General features: G+C 34.0%; 1 protein-coding gene across 1 annotated transcript; it reads right to left on the bottom strand.

Moving 5' to 3' along the window:
• Positions 1-5,481: 5,481 nt before the first annotated feature.
• Positions 5,482-18,200, bottom strand: LOC145604614 (cysteine-tryptophan domain-containing zinc finger protein 7-like). The gene is made up of 14 exons (XM_081660516.1): positions 17,380-18,200; positions 14,506-14,578; positions 14,300-14,421; positions 13,834-14,214; positions 12,006-13,735; positions 10,796-11,160; positions 8,487-9,853; positions 8,239-8,393; positions 7,636-7,796; positions 7,252-7,400; positions 6,479-6,783; positions 6,256-6,392; positions 6,016-6,150; positions 5,482-5,855 (listed from the first exon to the last, which is right to left on the bottom strand). Exons 1-11 carry the CDS (start codon positions 17,476-17,478, stop codon positions 6,589-6,591), a joined length of 4,797 nt encoding a protein of 1,598 aa, XP_081516642.1. The 5' UTR covers positions 17,479-18,200; the 3' UTR covers positions 5,482-5,855; positions 6,016-6,150; positions 6,256-6,392; positions 6,479-6,588.
• Positions 18,201-18,344: the final 144 nt, after the last annotated feature.

Here is an 18,344-nt window from a genome sequence, read left to right as displayed (position 1 = left end):
ATACGGAGTAACAAATTTGATAAAAGAATTAATGAGGTATTATTTCCGTAATTTCGCAAATAGACAAACGCATAGGTCAATCAGATCCTATCATATAGAATAAACAAGGTATTATATGTATACTCATTAATTATAATACTCAACTCGTTTTTGCCCTACATGGATGTCACGAACAAAATGAATTTCAAAGCCAATACTCAAATTCAATGCATATTTAACAAATCTTCAACTTGACTTTAACCCTCTCACAATAATAATAAAAAAAATGACCAAATGCATTGATCACAATGATAGACCTACCAAATGTATAACGAATATTCCCGGAATGAGATCATGAAATAAAATCGAAGATTTGCCCTGGAAGACAATTAACAGATTCAAATAATTACAAGTCCAAACAACGCTGGAGTATACTCTACAGAATTAGATTCGAACATTCACTTGGCCTAGTACAAAGCATAAAGTACCCTGAGCTATCTACTACATTAATACATTCCTTGGGCGGCTCAGATATATCCACCTCTACAACAACACTAATACATAAGCCACCATGTCTTCACAACTGTATCTTCAGGGAGGCTAGGCCTCCCTAAAATTTGTCCTCATATGCCAGGTTAGGTTGAATCGATTTTGACAATGATAATTGCGGTTCTTTAGATTTTTTATGGTGAGTGTTGACTAAATTCTCTCCAAGTAGTTCATCACTCTCACAAAGAGCAACGTGTTGTTCCTCTTATGTCTCAACACTACCACAAACTGACAATGTGATATCAAAAAACCCATACAACGTAGATCATTCATTCGTACCCTTGCAACACATATAATGTCTCTCATTAAACACCTTTCACTCATTTAGAAATAGTTGTGAACCCCTATAAACGTACAACACTTCACCTTCACCTAGCTTTGAAATCAAACCCCTTGATGTCTAGACTTAGGGCCTGCTCACATTTACTTAATTTCAGTTCAGTTCAGTTCAACTCCAATCAGTTCAGCACCAATCAATTCCGCTCAGCTCCGATCCTAATTTTCCTCTCTCATAAAATATTCATTTCAGCTCATTTCTGTTCAGTTCAGTTCAGCTCCAATCATTTTAGTTCGGTTCAGCTCAGTTCAATAAATGTGAACAGGCCCTTAGTGAAGTTAAATTCTTCATCATGAGTACGTGGAACACGACTCACATTGTTCAACATGAGTACAAATTTAAATAATGTGTTCGTATTCTGATGGAACCTATACCTATTGTATGTATTGTAAACTTCATTATAGGCCTACTATAATATAATCTCCAACTTACTTGTAGTCGATAGACCACTCTATGCGTCTATGCGAGAACGCTTATGATAAGACGCCCTCGAATGTTGATTAGCAACTAGCTTGGGTAATATATCATCTTCTGAATTGGTGTCTTCTTCTGCTATAACGACAAATTAATTCAGAGTTATCCTATCGTCTAATCTTCTCGGGATAGTTCAACGTCCCTTCTCTTTACAGCTAGTAATTACGACATCGTTAGGTCTAAGACTTTTCTGAATTTCTTACTCCTCGAATTTCCTTAACTGGCTACTAATCCAACAACCTGATTATCTTATTTGTACTTGTACCAGACACCTTACGGCGTAATTCTCTACCATGAAAAGCAGATCTAACATCTACTAGATACAATACAATATTGTACAAACTACCGATACGACAATAAATGTGAAGTTCTTAACCTAATATCAATTATAGTTATATTAATATTCCAAAAATACTTTTTAAGTAATAACAACTTCAGACTTATACATCTAAAAAAAATAATGCAACAATCAATCAATCAATAACATATAATAATAATCATCAATCAATAACATAATACTAAAACAGACACCGGGAATGACACATGTCACATTCTGGTGTCATTTTTTTCCTCCAAAAATAACAATCCTGAAATAAATATATTCTAACTTGATTTTTCTTTTTATATCTTTTTTATTGATGGCTTATTTAAGACAATAAAAATATATATATTTAATTTATATACTATATTAGAAATTAAATATTTTTTTTGAAGGGAAATAGAAATCAAATATTCTTATTAGTAATGTAAATATTATTTTATTAAAATTATTTTTTTTTATAATATATGAAATTTAAAAAAAAAATTACGTTATATTGCATCAAATTGACTTTAACTCACAAATCTATTACAAAAATTATATATTATATTATATTATATTAAAGGTGAAACCAGCTAGGAATGACATGCATGTGTCATTTTCTTTTAAAAGTTTCCTACCATTTTTATTTTGCCAAAACTTCTTAGAGAATATTTAATACATATATGCAATAATATTTCCGTAACTATTTGATATATATTTCATTTATACACTCTCAACAAAACTATTATTCATTTAATAAATACTATGCAATAATTAAACTAATAATAAACAATCCGTGCATGACACGGGATATAATCTAGTAATAATAATACTAAAACAAACACCAAGAATGACATGTGTCACTTCTTTGTACTATTTTTTCCCTCTATTTTTGATCCCTTCCTCTAAAAAAAAAAAAAAATAACAAATCACTTCTTTACACAATTGTGATTTACTTCCTTAAAAAATTTATTCCCCAAATCATATAATTGGGATTAACTTCCTAAAAAAATTCACTTCTTTACATAATTGTGATTTATTTCTTTAAATAAATTATTCACCAAATCATATAATTGTGATTCACTTCCTAAAAAAATTCAATTCTTTTCATAATTGTGATTTACTTCCTTAAAAAATTATTCTTTCATTATATTTCATGTTTCATTTCATGTATACCTAAGCTAAGAAGATAAACTATATAATATGGTTATACTTTGTCCACAGCATATTTATAAAAGGTTTTTTTTTTTTTTTATTTGCTTACAAATATAGTGTTGAATTTAGAATAATAGTGAAATAATCATGCATGACACGGGACCTAACTTACTATAAACAATAAAAAGGCTGAATTTATATTTATTTGTATAAGTGATGCCAATTTTTATTTATTTATTTTGTAACTTTTGGAAAAAGTCCATACGTATTAATAATACAACTTGTGGCCATTTATCTGAATATAATCTCACCTATTATTTAACTTAAAACAAGCTAACATTCAAATTTATCTCCTCAAAATAGTAAGTCTGATAACAATGTCAAACCTAGAGGTTATCATTGGGCGGGCCAGGTCGAGGTAAAAAAAACCAGCCCACTTCTCGGGCCGGACCTAGTCAATCTTTGGGCCGAAACTTTTGTGCCCAAACCCGCCCGAAATGGCCAGGCCATGCGGGTTTTTCGGGCGCCCACAAAGTAACTAAAATTGTATAAAACCGCATTCCCAAACCCGCCTAAAAAAAAATCGGGCCGGAATAATCTGCCCAAAACCGGCCCAAAATCAGGCGGAGCTATCCTTGATCAGGTCTAGTCAGACCTACCAAATGTATTGAACCAATCATATTTGTTTGCCAAAATAGAAGTGTAAGTGTATTGTATACTTGTAATACTTTAAAAAAACAGTCGCATTTGATAAGTGTATCAGTTAATCATACTGATGACATAACTATTTTTAATTTTCTCCTCAAGTAGATTCTATTATTCAAACCAAATTTAACAAAATTGATTCTCTAATTCATCAAAAAAAAAAAAAAAAGGAAGCATCAATCTTCATACAATATTATGTAATAAGACATATTTCAATTGAATTTAATATATAAGTACATGATCAATTTTGATTCTTTATATGTTTGAAGAGCGTTAATACCTTTTTTTTTTGTAGAAAAATTAATCCATTAATTAAAAAGTCATATGACATGTACAACGATAATCGAATTTTTTAAAAATACATAATTTAAATCAAATAAAAATTTCCTTCATAAAAACTACGATCATTAAGCAAGTCTTGCAATGTGGAACATCTTCCACTTAAATTGCTAGAAAATACATTAATCTTGTTAGAGAGACAATCTAACAATCTATTGTAGTCGTGAGGATGAGCCTCTAACCCTTTTTTTTTTTTTTTGAAAGGAGGAGGAGCCTCTAACTTATGGATTAAAGAGCTAAAACAAATTAAACAAGGATAATTAGATATTTTGCTTGATTAAAGTTCACTTAGCTAATGATTGAATATGTTAACTAAATACTTTAATTAGACTTAGGTCTTGTTCATTTCACCTAATTTTTGCTAAACGTTTTTTTTTTTTGAATGGAACATAAACTATTTTATTGAACTGAAATTACTATTACATATTTTGTATTATATATTTTTTTTCTTTGAAGTTATTGATTTTTACTAAATTGAACTTATACTAATTTGATTAAACTGAATACACTATATTGATTCGAATAAAGTTTGCCTAAAATCTCTATAATTGTTAAATACTAAAGGTGAGTATAACTAGGTGCCCTATTAATAATCCTAGAATCAAAACTTGAATATGCTGCAACAGGCTCTTCAAAATGGAAACCGGAACCTGTTGAACATGTTTCTATTATATTGAACCAGAACATGTACTTATCTTTTAAAATACTTCGTATTTTTTTTTTGCAAAATTATTTCAAAAAAATTCGGATGGTCACAAATTTAGAATTCTTTAACTCGCACATACAACAAACCAAAAAAGTTGTTTGAAAATTTAACACATACATGGTACCTTAAAAAAAACTGACAACCTAAACCAAAAATTGTTGCAATAGGTTGTTTAGTTCTCAATTTTACTATAGGATTCTGATTTCAATTCCAGGTACCCTAATTTTTCACTCACCCCTAATATTGATCTACTACTGTCATTTTCCAATTTATACTTACATTTATATCTTTATATATACTTCGTATAAATCTAAATGTATATCAACCTATAGCATATTTGCATATAATACAAGTTAATTATAAACTAAGTAGTAAGACACCGAACGACGACAAGTAAGTGATAATATAACAAAACATAATGTCACATAAACAAAGTTTAGATAGATTTTTTAAAAGAAAAATGTTACTCTATCTTAAAATTTTATTTAATTTCAATAAACCTATAATATTTCATTTACATCAATAATTATTAGTTTTTCTTTGTGAAAAAAGTATATATTAATTATAACTTACAGTAAATATTGGAGAGTTAACTTTAATTCACACTTTAATTAATACTACACTACTATAAAAGACTATTGTTATTATTATACAAAATTGCTAGATTAGTTTCAATATTGACTATAACTAACAAGTGAAAAATAATTTTACATAAAGATGACTGAAGAAATGAATGGTCAATAGTGTATGATTACAAACTTAAAAGTTAGTAGAATTGTACAGCTAATACTTGGTGGAGTTAAATGTTAATGACTCCTCAATGTGGATTGTAAGTATTTGGTTCAATACTTCTTGTGTATCTTTTTAAAGAAAAACAAATCAGTCTATTTTTTTAACACCAAAAATTGAAAGGGTAGAATAATTTTTATTCCAAAATTTATTTAACAATTACACTCCAAGTGGGGGAGGGGGGCAATTTGGAATTTGTGTAATCATCCCAGAGCCTTTGACAAATAGTTTTGCCCCAAAAAACTGAACTAAAAAACCCCTCTTTTCCTCTAGTAATTTCTCTCTACAAGATAAAAGAAATATATATATGTAATTTCAAGAACACCAACCAAATAAGATATGTGCATCTAATTCTAACAAAAAGAACTTAAGAAAAAAGAAGAAATCCCTTTTATGTACTTGTATCAATATATGGGAAAAATGGCTATGAAAAAAAAAAAAAAAAAAAAAAAATCACTCCAGGGGTACTCATCTTCTATTATTCAAAATTGCCGCCATTAATCAGCACCAAGTAATCAAACCTGCAACAGAACATCGATGAGCAGAGTAATAGTGTTATTTAAGATGGTAACCTAACACAACATTTCTTAATCAAATAAAGGAATTTGCCTAAACAATCAAACTGGGTTACAAGCACTACTGACATATCATCCCATAAAAAGTTTTACAGTGAATTTTTACCTGCCGGTTCTTTCAACCGAGTACTGGTAGCAAGGCAGCATGAATACCCCAAAAGAGAAATGTTAACTGCTTTCCTTGAGTAAATAAATTTTTACTGTATATTTACAAAAAACGAACATCCCCCATGCTCCTCAACTGAAGATGTAGAACAAAAGAGAAAATAATAAGAAAAATATAACAATAAGATGATTAAAAATTACAAGGCACCAAAATATGTTAATTTGAAAATGCTCTACATACCTTGGTTGTTTCTGGGGATATGCAATTAATCTCAGTCAAATAATTCTTTCACAATTACCCATTTTTTCTTCTGTACATGTTTTGGTTTAAATCCTATACATGCTTTGAAGCCAACTGAGTGACTTTACATCATACACCTGTCAGAAGAGATAACTCATAAGCCCTTTTGACAAACTAATCACTTGCTATCAAGTCTTGATGCATTTAAGGAAAAAAGACTTGCCAAAAATAAGGTATTTAGGATCTGAAATATATATGCACCAGAAATAGCTCCCCTTAGAAAAACTCAGCTTCACTGCACTGATGAATGGAACTGCGAATTCATGCTCAACATTAAGACTTGATAGACTCCATTGCTTGGCGCACCAGATGTAAAAGACCATCTACATCATGGAAGCTGAAATCCAGAACACTCTTAATGGAATTTATGCCATGCTCATTGTCTGACTGTGTAAAGATTGGCTTTGCAGCTGCATAAGCACTTTGTGACCTTCTGGATGCCTCCATTGCAAGATTTACATCATGCGTCTGCAATCAAGCAAGAACCTATCAGACTCAAGGTAAAGTTGAGCAATTGAATGAAACATACACAAATTCTTAGGACAATCACGATTTTGTTGGGCAGACCTCAAGATCATAATAAAAGGATCCACTATCAATTACTATATTCTGGTTATAATATAGTACCAAAGCAACCAATTTATCCTCCCATAGGTGGAGAAGAGACAAGAGGGCTGGAGAAGAATTCCATGATCATAACAGCAATAAACAAAAACTGTTTATATACACACTGATCAAGTTCTCCCCCACTTTCGAAAAGACCCCAATTTTCCCCTTAGTTCAGAAAATACCTCCATTCTATTCATATTTTTAGCATAAAAGCATATTATATAGGGCAAAGCTGAGGATGGTAGTTCATATGGAAATGAATATTATGTGGAATGTACACTATGCACAGTTTGCAGGCAGTGGCTGTCTCAGATATGGCACACATACAAAGTCAAGCAGCCGCATGAAGTTTGGCCTGTTTCCAGCAGAGACAACATGACTTCGATGATCCATTGCAGAATGTCCATCCTTGACTGTATCTATGGCAGCTTGATTTAAATTGTCAATATCCGAGGCAGATGATGATGGAGACTCCACTGTGAATAAAACAAGAGATACTTAACATTAGCAAGCTGACAAAATTCAAAAGAAATTTTAAAATAAAAAATGAAATAAAAATATATTAAATCCTATACATGCTTTAAAAATATATCAAATAAAAATGAAAATATATTAAATCCTATATATATATATATATAATTATATAAATTAATCATCAGCAGTCTACAGCAAGCACAGACCAAAGAATTTAGAATCTACCAGGCTCATTACCTTGAGGAGCAGCTCTTACAGCCATTTGCAGCTCCTGACGATCCCTGCTTGCAGCAAGATCATTACTATATACCACTCTCATATAGGCTACCTCCATACATTTGTAGGCCAAAGCAGCAGAGGCCATGTCATTGCATCGTTCGTATTCAAGGGCACAATATCTGCAAATCACAATGAATAAAACTATTTATCAGAAACATCCAAAATCAGGAAGATGTGACTAGTACGAAAATTTGCCTATATATGATTTCCAGTTAAGAACATGTACTAGTACATGTATTATATGCCACATAGTCACTAGACTCTCAACCAAACGTAACATGGTGCATCAAAGAGAGTTAAGACAAGTAGACAACTATAACAACTTAAAGGGAATTTTTTTTTCAGTCACTTGAACATCGACAGCAAATGTGATGTAGCCTAAACTATCATATACAAAAAAAGAACTAGATCAAGTACAAACATCCAATAAAACCCTCAGGGTCTGAACAGTCTATTCAGCAAGAGAGAGACGCAGCTTGCTTTGTCATGCTCAAATCAATTGAATCTCAAACTATAATAAAAAAAAGGGAGCAGTGAAAATTCACACAAAAGTAAACATACTCGCATAACTTCGCAGTACTGGTATACACATCATTTGGTGACATCTCCCCACTTCTACTTTGATTGTTGCCAGGTTCTAACAAAGATGCTCCATGAAGAAACTTTAGTGCTGCCTGAAAGAAGATGCCAGTACTTTCTAGACCTGACCCAGCAACCTTAAAGCAAACCGAGCAATAGTGAGAAAAATTGTTAACTAATGTAGGTTTAAGATTTAAACAAACCATACATAGTGGGAATAGACAACATACCTTCATACGATTAGCAGAATGTTTAAGATCAGTTGCCTCTCTCAATGCAGATTTAGCAGCCCGATGGAAGTTATCTTTGTTTCTAGAACATGAAGCCTCAACGTCATTGGGCACTTGCCCAGTATGCTGTGTTTGTCTCAAATTAACACGACCAGCCGGAACCTGCCTGAAGGGAATTCCATTAACATCTTCATCTCTACCACCATTAGATCCACTACCTCCAATTTCAGGAGCACTATGCAAATTATATGATACTTCCTTTTCCCTATCAATCTTGGAAATATGTGACTTTCCTTTCACAGAATTAGTTCCATCAAAATGCAACTTATTTGGGGATTTTATTATCTGACTTTCAGCAACCAAATTCTGTTGTGAAGTCGATGTTCCCTCATATGTAATGTCCGCTCTACCACCTCTATCCTTGTAATCTTCAATTTTAGGTTGGGCATCTATTGCATGGGAATATCTCCCAGATGAAACTTTCTTACCAAATTGATCCTCATCAACTGCATCAGACAAGACACCAGAATTTCTAGAGAGGTTAGATCTTCTATCTCTATACCCGTCGTTATGAGGTGCAAACTCATTTGCAGCACTTTCTGCTCCAGCTTTTGGCCGCTGATCGCTATATAACAAAGATTTCTTACTTGTCCCTTTATCAGAATCAGTCCTCTTTTTTGGAGAGGATGAAATTGACCCAACAGGAGAAGATTTCACTTCACGCACTTTTGATTTAACTTTGCGAGAAATCTTTGAAGAGCTAGAGGTGGTTGCATTGTCTGATAAACCTAAATCAAGAGCCATTTCTGAAGATGTTCTGCCTACTGGAGTCTTTCGAGAAACCCTGTTCATATGATATTGCTCTGAAGGAATGCCATCCGACATACCTCCCTTGCGTCGCCCACTATCACCAGAACCACCGAGATCAGATTTAGCATCAAGAGTCAAAGTCCTCTGTTTTCCCTTGTCTGCACTACTCTCCATTGCCTGAAAGTTCGAAGCTTTTGACTTCTTCTCTTTCCTGTGTACAGAAACACTATTCTTCCCAGCCTCCCAATTACTCACTAAGTGTTCTCCATTGCCTGAGGGTGCTACTGAAGGATTAACACGTTGCTGTCTGTCCTTCAATTTTCTCTTTGTCCCAGACACATTATATATCTCATTATCCTTGGAAGTTAGATCATTTTGAGCCCTGTCTTTAGCTTTCACAGGATAATCTTTTGAGCTTCCCTTCACAAAATCCTGTGGAACACTAGGATCAAACTCTTCCATAGGTTGCTGATGCACTCTCTTGATTTTCTTAGAAGCTCCATATGCCTCAACATCTGCTACCCTCTTCTTAACAATATTTGATGGCTTCCCATCACCTGTGGATGTACATTAAATATTTAAATAAAGCTGCATATACGTAAGAAATATCACATCCGAGAACCAAGCAGAAATCCTCTTAACAATTGCATACCTGCAACACGGAAGGAGGAAAGGCACAAAAACAATCTAGCAAACCACATTTAAGTTTGTTTCTGTAGTAAGGAATTAAAAGGGTTGTTCATATACCCACAGCAACAAAACAGAACACAATTCATTTCAAATACACACGACATAAAATTTGTTAAAAAATAGGAAAACATTGAGATTCAACTGTGAGAAAATCTTTCATTATCCAGCAATTTAGCTATCTAACTCACTGGTAGTCAAATAGTAGTTGGGCCAACTGCGACCTGCTAAACATTTTGGCGCTTTTTTTTTTCACATTTAGTAACTAACAAAATGAAATTGATAAACTAATTGACATTTGGTAATAACAATCAGTCCAATTTTTTTAAGCTTTTGTGTGTGTGTGTGTGTATTTTTTTTCTTTTTTCTTTTTTTTTTTTTTTTTTTTTTTGGGGGGGGGGGGGGGGGTGCAACATTAACATGAACATTGAAATTCCAACAAATATTAATAATCCACAGACAGAAGTTGCAGAAGAGCAAATATTAGGAACGATGCTACGGCACTTGATTAGTGGCAAGTAATACGATCTTTAAAGAGTAGAGAAGAGACAATTTTAAAGAAGAGCAACGAAAAGGTCTCCTCCAGCTGAAAATACATACAAAATCTCAGAATTGTATTCATTTAAGAAGATAGTCAGTAAAATGAGTTGTCAATGGTTCTCTAAAACATGGTTTCCACACAAGGCATTTCTACTTCACATTATTTTGGGTATTCATTAAGGCTTTAAGGCGAACCCACAATAGGCCAGAGTTCTTCCATCTACCAACAGGGACTAACAAATGAGTTTAAGTAAGAATGATTGAATGCTTACCACTCTTCTGAACAGGATCCAACTCCCGAGGAAGTTTTTTAAGATTCTTCATATTCCTTATTTCACCCGAGCGCTGCTGATCCTTCTTGACAGGAGGATGCAAATCTTGAGCACCAATTCGTCGTGCTGCCTCTATTTCTGTTTTCACCAAATTCTTCTTTTTGCTTCCACTGGGCAAAACATCAAAACTAGGAGCTTGACTGGCAAGAACAACATTGGGGGCACTGGCTGTTACAGATGCATTTGCATCTAGATAAGGTGGCTGATTATTCTGAATCATAGAAGCAGGATCCAGGGGTATATACGATGCGTACAGAGCATTAGTTGTCTCATCCTCAGTGAAACTGCACTTGTTCATCCCAGGCCTAGAAAACAGTAATATGCCATGTGAAGATCAGCCAGAGATACATTAGGGGAATATTAAGCTTAAAGATAACTAGTCAATCTAAGAAAATTTTAACACTTTAGAAGATAAAAAAAAATGTATGTGCTCGTATAATGTCTTCAGAACTAAACTGTTAAGTCTAACCAACAGTAGAGGCAAGAGCAAGCACTGGAGGGGAGGGGGTGAGACAGAGAGACAATTTGAGATACAAACATATTCTGGTCAAGCAATTGGATAGTTTGATAGCATCCTGTAAATTCATCTATTAACTAGAACTTCCTTTGGTTCCTCAAAATTGCAACACTTTGACTTTTGCACAATTCACAAACTAGCTTTAACCATAGGTAATATATAGAAAACAAATGTCATGAAAGATGTTGATTCATCTCAATGTATAATAATGTACTTCCTCCGTTTCTTTTTAGTTGCTACACTTTCCTATTTAGAAACTTTTAATTAGTTGCAACACTTTCCAATTTTGACATTTTTTCTATCTCTCTCCAACCCACATGGTTCCATCTTATTTTTCTCTCTCTCTTAAAAAACTGTCTAGGAGACCGTGAAAATAAAAGTGTAGCAACTAAAAAAAATGGTGGAAGTATTAAAAATATAAATTACACTAATGCTACATAATTAAAGATATTTTTGGCAAACGTGTCAGTCAAACTAATACAATCTCAATGAAACGGAGAAGTATATCTCTATCCCATACCACATGAAAAGATGTCTAAACACATTTAAAAGTTCATCATTGAAGCAGTAACAGTAATTTTATCATAGGAATGAAAACGATCTGAATATAGCATATTTAAGATGAAAACTTACAGCCAAGTAAGCATGCTACAAGTCCATTTCATATTTTCGAAGGAACCTGCGCTCATGCCTAAAGGAAGAAGCCGCCACTTATGACACTTGTCACATTCAACCCAATCTTCCAATGTCACTACTGGAGGATTCTCTACTGGCAGCACATCCCCAACAGGAACCTTTTCTGTCATGTATTTAACACCATGGAGATCTCCCATATTAGGTCCACCAATAGCAGCAGAACTAGTTTTATTACTGCTAGACTTGTCCTTCAGCTTTGTTGTGGGAGCTTGTGGCCCTTGTTCTGAAATTTCTATCACCAATTCCTTTGAGTTCAGCTCTTTTCCTTTCTTCCTTCGATTTGCCTTACCAACAACCTCACTACAATTTCTCGTATCCTTACGTAAATCAGTGCCACCCTTTTTACTTTTAGAAGGAATGTTTTTTTTAAAAATGACTGCCTCATTTTTTGATGCTGACGAGCTAATAATTGAGCTTCTTGGTGCCTCAGTGACAGAGACCCCTTCAATCAGACCATCCTGTAATTTTTTCTTGACCACAGAAGATGGATTTTCCTTTTCACTAAGCAATCCTTGGTCTACCGGCAAGTGAGTCATTTCCCTGGAACGTGACTTTTGCTTCAAAGATTCAACCACATGATCATATTTCATCTCCTGAGAAACATCACTGTACTTACCATTTCCTTCATCTTTCATAGAAAGAAAACATACCTCCTCATCTTCAGGAATCATCTCCACATTTCCATTTTCCTTGCTATACACACCAGCCTCAATAGAGCATACTGAATTTGGAACTTCCTCTTTTACTTTGTCCAATGCCATGCTCTGTTGTTTTAGAAACTTATTCACTTCATTCTCTCTTCGACCTTCATTCCTCTTTTCTGTACTAGATTCAGCTTTCGAAATCAATATGACATTTTTGTCCTTGGGTTGTGCTAAATCAAGCACTTCCTCTTTCACTCGATCCTTCAAAATGTAATTTTGTTTGGAGAACTTCTTCACCTCATCATCTCTCCATCCAACTTCATCCTTCTTCTCAGTAGTGATTTCATTCCTCTGAACAAAATTTAGATTTTTTTCCTTCTCCATCTCCCTTCTTAAGGTAATAGCATTCACATCATCCTCCATCACTTCATTCATTTGTGCTGAATCAGGTTCCTCTTTTGCCTTAGGCCTAGCTACACGGACCGATTTCATTGGGTTGCCAATGTCCTCACCCAAACACCCAACTTCAGTTTTCTTATCGAACACAATAGGACGTTTTGAGCTGATGCTCTTGCTCATCAAGGAATTACGTTCATTCTCTTCAGAATAAGCAGCAACTGCATTAATGGAGGCACTGAAGGCAACCTCTTTGTCTGTTGATGCTCCATTATCATCCCTTCTAGTAGCATTCAAGGTACCAAAATTTGCAGGATATTCACAACTCTCCATCAATTGCACAGGTTTCAGACTAGATTTTTTTTGCTTTGATTTCTTCTCCTCATTTGCTCCCTTGTGCTTTGATTTCTTGACCTTACTTGTGTCCTTCATCTTTGCTTTTCTTTCCTTCCTTGCTTCTTTCTTTCCCTTTGAGATCATGCTTTCATGAGAAACATTGGCAGGATCTACTTCCCCAGTCCCTAGTGAACCAGTATTAAGATTGCTCTCCATACCCCTTAAACTAACAAGGTTATCAGGAAGACGTGAAAGCAGGTCTTTCTTAGGGATAGGTAAAGTCGTCATAATCTGATCCAGAGGAACAATAATAGCTTAGCATGAGCCAAAAAAACTACCCAGTAATTTACACATACAGGCATACAGCATAAAAGTGCATTTAAGCTGACCTGGAGAATGAAGGAAGGAGATTCCAAATTTATTTCTTGCAAGCCAGTTGATATCTTATCATTCTCTGAGGGGCTACCCTCAGGAGAGGAAGAAGGGGACATATCAAGACCTAGGCCACTGTAGAGAGCAGATTTGTCCAGAGATGAAATAGTTTCAGATGCCATCTTGACTCGAAACTTCAGGGAGGTATTCTTGGAAACCATTTTCAACGGTGTATTAGTTTGGTTGTTAGAAGCGACCTCTCCAGAACTTTGAAATTTGGATTGGTTGTTCAAAGTTCCTGATTCAGACATTGCTTCCTCAGTCTGGTCACCTGAGGAAGGTATAGACCTAATTGGCGGCGACTTCTTAGAAGTAGTTGTTGGGTTTTGATGGAAATGCTGCACCACAAGGAAGTATGGAAAAAATTAAAATGAAAGCTAGAATAATAAAAGCAAATAAGCATACTATTCCACATAAATTCACCTCTGACAATATATCTTGGGGAGACTTAAAATTAACATGGTTCTGGCTTCGCTGATTAGGCAAAGTAGGAGGGGTACGCTGTTGCATTGGCAAGAATGATCCATAGCCCCCATATCTTGCACCTATCAAGATTATACAATTGCTATAGAATTACTTGAAAGTGTGGACTAGCACAAAGAAAATAATTCCATGGCGTGAAATCTCACCCAGGTTCTCTGCTGAGACCCCACCCATAAACTCCTTCTGGTGATGTCCCAAGAAATCTTCAAGCTTCTTGTCCTGCAGATATCCAAGACCACAATATCAAGAATAACTTTCACTTAGATGGTATGGGATTATGGGCCACAGAAAAATGCAGTTAACAAGCAAATAAAACTTAAAATCCGCCAAAAACAAAACCTAATATTTTAAACACTAGGTGAAAGGAACCATCCAGATGCAAATCCATGGCAGCACACAAGGTTTTGTACATCATTAAAAAAATTCACATATACATTATTGCAGCTCCTCACATAAACCATTAAAAATCATTATCCTAAAATAAATTCCAAACTTCAAATTGTTTTGACTTTAATAATTCATTGAAGAATCATAGCCTATACAGACTTTGTTGGGGAGACAAATCATAAAGGTTTTCTTGCTAGACCTTGCACATTTTCTCTTTAAAAAAATGGTATGTATCTTAAGCTGATTATCTCCATTAATTGGAACAAAATTACCAGTAATTACCATTACTAGCTAGACCTATGGTGTATGAAGAATATGTCGGATTGCAAGAAGAGGCCCTTTGCATTTAAAATATTTCAAAGAACCTTGAACGATAAAGAACCCAAAGTGCATCTCTCACATTGGATTGACAAAAACAGCTCATCGGCCAGCTAATTCAGTGAATACGCTAGCTAAACTAAGTAGCTCAGAGCTGGGCCATTAATTGTGTTTATAGAATCACATGCTATTACAAAAAGGCTCTGTAAAGACCAAGAGCATATGCAGTAAACAATCTGGTTCAACGAAAATAGGTGTAACACTAAGCGTTTTTCAGAGATTTGATGTTAAAACCAATCCTAAGAGCAACCTTAATGTTTACAACTGTATCTCTTGACACTTGTTCCAATATGATAAAGCGTAAATGAGAATTTTCAACAGGTGCTGACCACTGATTTAAAATAATAAACTACTTTTCCCCTGACCATAGGATTCTTCAGTGAGCCTTTGTCTCCACTTCTCCAATGTTCCAGAAATCTAATACCTCAAAGTCACATTTGATTACAGCAGTGATAATTATTATAAGAGTAGGGAATCTCACCCCCTTAGATATTCTGACAGGAGGGGGTAGGGGGTGGGTGGGGGAGGGAGGTGGAATGCTAAAAAAATACAATAGCGCTATGTAAGTATGTATCAGATTCGCTTCTTTTAATGGTATTTCATAATCCTCTTTCTCGATTAAGGAATGATACAAGGTACTAAAAAGGAAGATAAGGATATGTGTGGACTACATAAAGCCTATAAGGTTTGAATATGAATTCACGTAGATAGAAGACAAGAACAAGGTAGGATGCCATGGTGATCTATGCTGCAAAAAAACTATTTTCATTTTGCAAAACCCAAAGTTTCCAATTATACACTACACTGTGATATAACCTTTTCCATTCATTATTAAGGAAAGGAATGATAGGAGTTAAAGTATTCTATGGATATGATTGTACTGCACAAAGCAAAGATGAGAATATGTATATGGGAAGCAAAAAAAAACAATAGAAAGGTAGGATGCCGTGGTGATCACAGCCGTAAACAAGCTATTCTTGTTTTACAATAGCTACAGTTTTCAATTATACAATACACTTTAATAAACCCAGGGTATCAACTGAAGGTTGCCTTCACTCTATGCCAAATAAACATGTGAGAAACATTTACAACAAGCATATGAATGTTGATCAAGAAAAAGTGGTATATTATTAACAGGTTAAAACTTAAAAGACTAGAGCAACTATTTTTAATAAAAATAGCAGAGCCAACATGTTTCTCTCTGAAATATTCAAGTTAGCTAAACCAATACAAAGGAAGGCACATCAAGAATTTTATTCGGATTATAAATGTAACTGATACAGTAGCTTGATTTATATTTCATCACTGATATAAATTTCACACTCTCGACATTGAAAGTTCAACTCAAACATCAAACTTGACACGTGAGTTACGTACATGCAAATGCACCCTCAAAATCATCCTCAGTGATACGACTAATCCCCTTATTCTAAGACATTATCAGAAACCCAACGTAGGTTTCAATCAAAATGCTATGATTAAAATTCCCGGGAAAAAAAATATATATAAATAAAAAAGAGAGAATTCCAATGCTAAAAAGAAATGACAGTGGCTCGATCATATACAATGACAATGCTAACTTACCAATTAAACCAAATTACCAATTGAGCACGTCCCCTAACCCAGACTACAAAGAGAAGAGAAATGTTGAGTTCAATTACTAGAACTGATTCACACTGCTGGATCAATGCAATATCAACAACGATCATGCAGTCAGACCGGCTATTTTCACATCAGACCACATTACCAATTGAACATGTCCCCCAACCCAAATTTCAAAGGGAGGAGAAATGTTGAGTTCAATTACTAACACTAATTGACACTGCTAGATCAATGTAATATCAACAATGATCATGCAGTCAGACCGGCTATTTTCACATAATTTGTCATCTACATGTCCAAGCTACATAAAAAAACACAAAACAATAACAGAATATTGTTCCAACTTCCAGGCATTAGATGAACACGAGACAGGATAATAACAGTCATCAAGATGATTTCCATAAACACCATGTTTTGAATTGTTGATGAAGGAGGCCAAGAAACATAAAACCCTTAAGTTTTAAATCACCCATTAATATCACTAAAATGATCATGTCAATAATGTCTCAACTTAACCTAACCTAACCTAACCTACTAATCAGGTATTCTACAGTCTACACAACAGACCTATAAAATTGAAATCGGATTGAAGAAAAACAAATAATAATTACCAAATTTTAAGCAGAAAAATTTAGCAATAAGTTTAGGCTTACAATGTAAGAGAAATCTTTGTCAGGATCAATGTTTTCATCATCATCATAATCATCTTGCAACAAATAAGCTTCTCCTTCTTCAAGCTCAATGTCTCTCATCTTCACAAACCCCTCCTCAAGAACAGACAAAACAGGAGAGAGAAAGAAAGAACACCCAACTCAACCTAATAACACCTAAAATACCATCTAAATTGAAGCAGCTAAAATTAATTTCAAAACTTCAAAAAAAAAAAAACCCCTAAAATTAAATTCCCCAGAAAAGAGAATTACTTTATTATTCTCAATCAATCAAAAGAGATTTTAGATACCCACTTCGGAAATCCAAAACCCAGAAAAACCCATGAAGCAAATCCCTCAAAACTACCATTATAAGCCACAATTCCTTCTTCTACCCAGTAAACAAAAAATAAGAAAAAACCCTAAAAATGCAACCAAAAAGAACAATTAATTAATCAATCAATTCCGAATATATCAAGAAAGCCCAGAAAAGTTAATCAAACTCCTCCAAACCCCAGAAATTTATTGACCCAAAATCATCAATCAAATATATTTCTAATGAAATTTATTAGGAAAAACGAAAATTAAGTGTTTATTCTTAACAAATGCGGCTTTAATTTATTTTTTTTGTTTTTTTTTTTTTTTTTTCTGTGTTTGTTCTTCTTCTTTCTCCCTCTAAACTTTCTCTCTCCTCTTTCTCTGTCTAGGCTTTTCTGAGTGGTGTTTCAACAGAGCAACAGGAAAAACACAGAAAAAAAAAATTAAAATAAAAAAAAAAACAATATATATAATATTAAATAAAAAATAATTAAAAATCAAGGTATGTTTTTTCTGGGTGGGTAAAAATAAAAAATTATTCCAGAGACCGACGTAAGCCAAAGAAAGAATTAAATTTGTTAGGAGAATGAATGAGAGGGTAATTTGGTCATTTCAAGTAGAGTTCGTGGACCTACTTAACTATCGACGCC

This window comes from Chenopodium album, chromosome 22 (genome assembly GCF_948465745.1).
Source record: "Chenopodium album chromosome 22, dcCheAlbu1.1, whole genome shotgun sequence".
NCBI classification, from domain to species: domain Eukaryota; kingdom Viridiplantae; phylum Streptophyta; class Magnoliopsida; order Caryophyllales; family Amaranthaceae; genus Chenopodium; species Chenopodium album.
Note: the sequence above shows the minus strand (reverse complement) of the source record. Positions and strands in the feature narration are given on the sequence as shown.

Bases quoted from the DNA above. Each gene is read 5' to 3' on its own strand.
- LOC145604614 (XM_081660516.1), bottom strand. From the start codon at position 17,478: ATGAGAGACATTGAGCTTGAAGAAGGAGAAGCTTATTTGTTGCAAGAT. The intron at 14,579-17,379 runs GTAAGCCTAAAC...GGATATCTGCAG, and splicing joins ACAAAGATTTCTCTTACATT to GACAAGAAGCTTGAAGATTT. The intron at 11,161-12,005 runs GTAAGTTTTCAT...ACTGTTTTCTAG, and splicing joins TGTAGCATGCTTACTTGGCT to GCCTGGGATGAACAAGTGCA.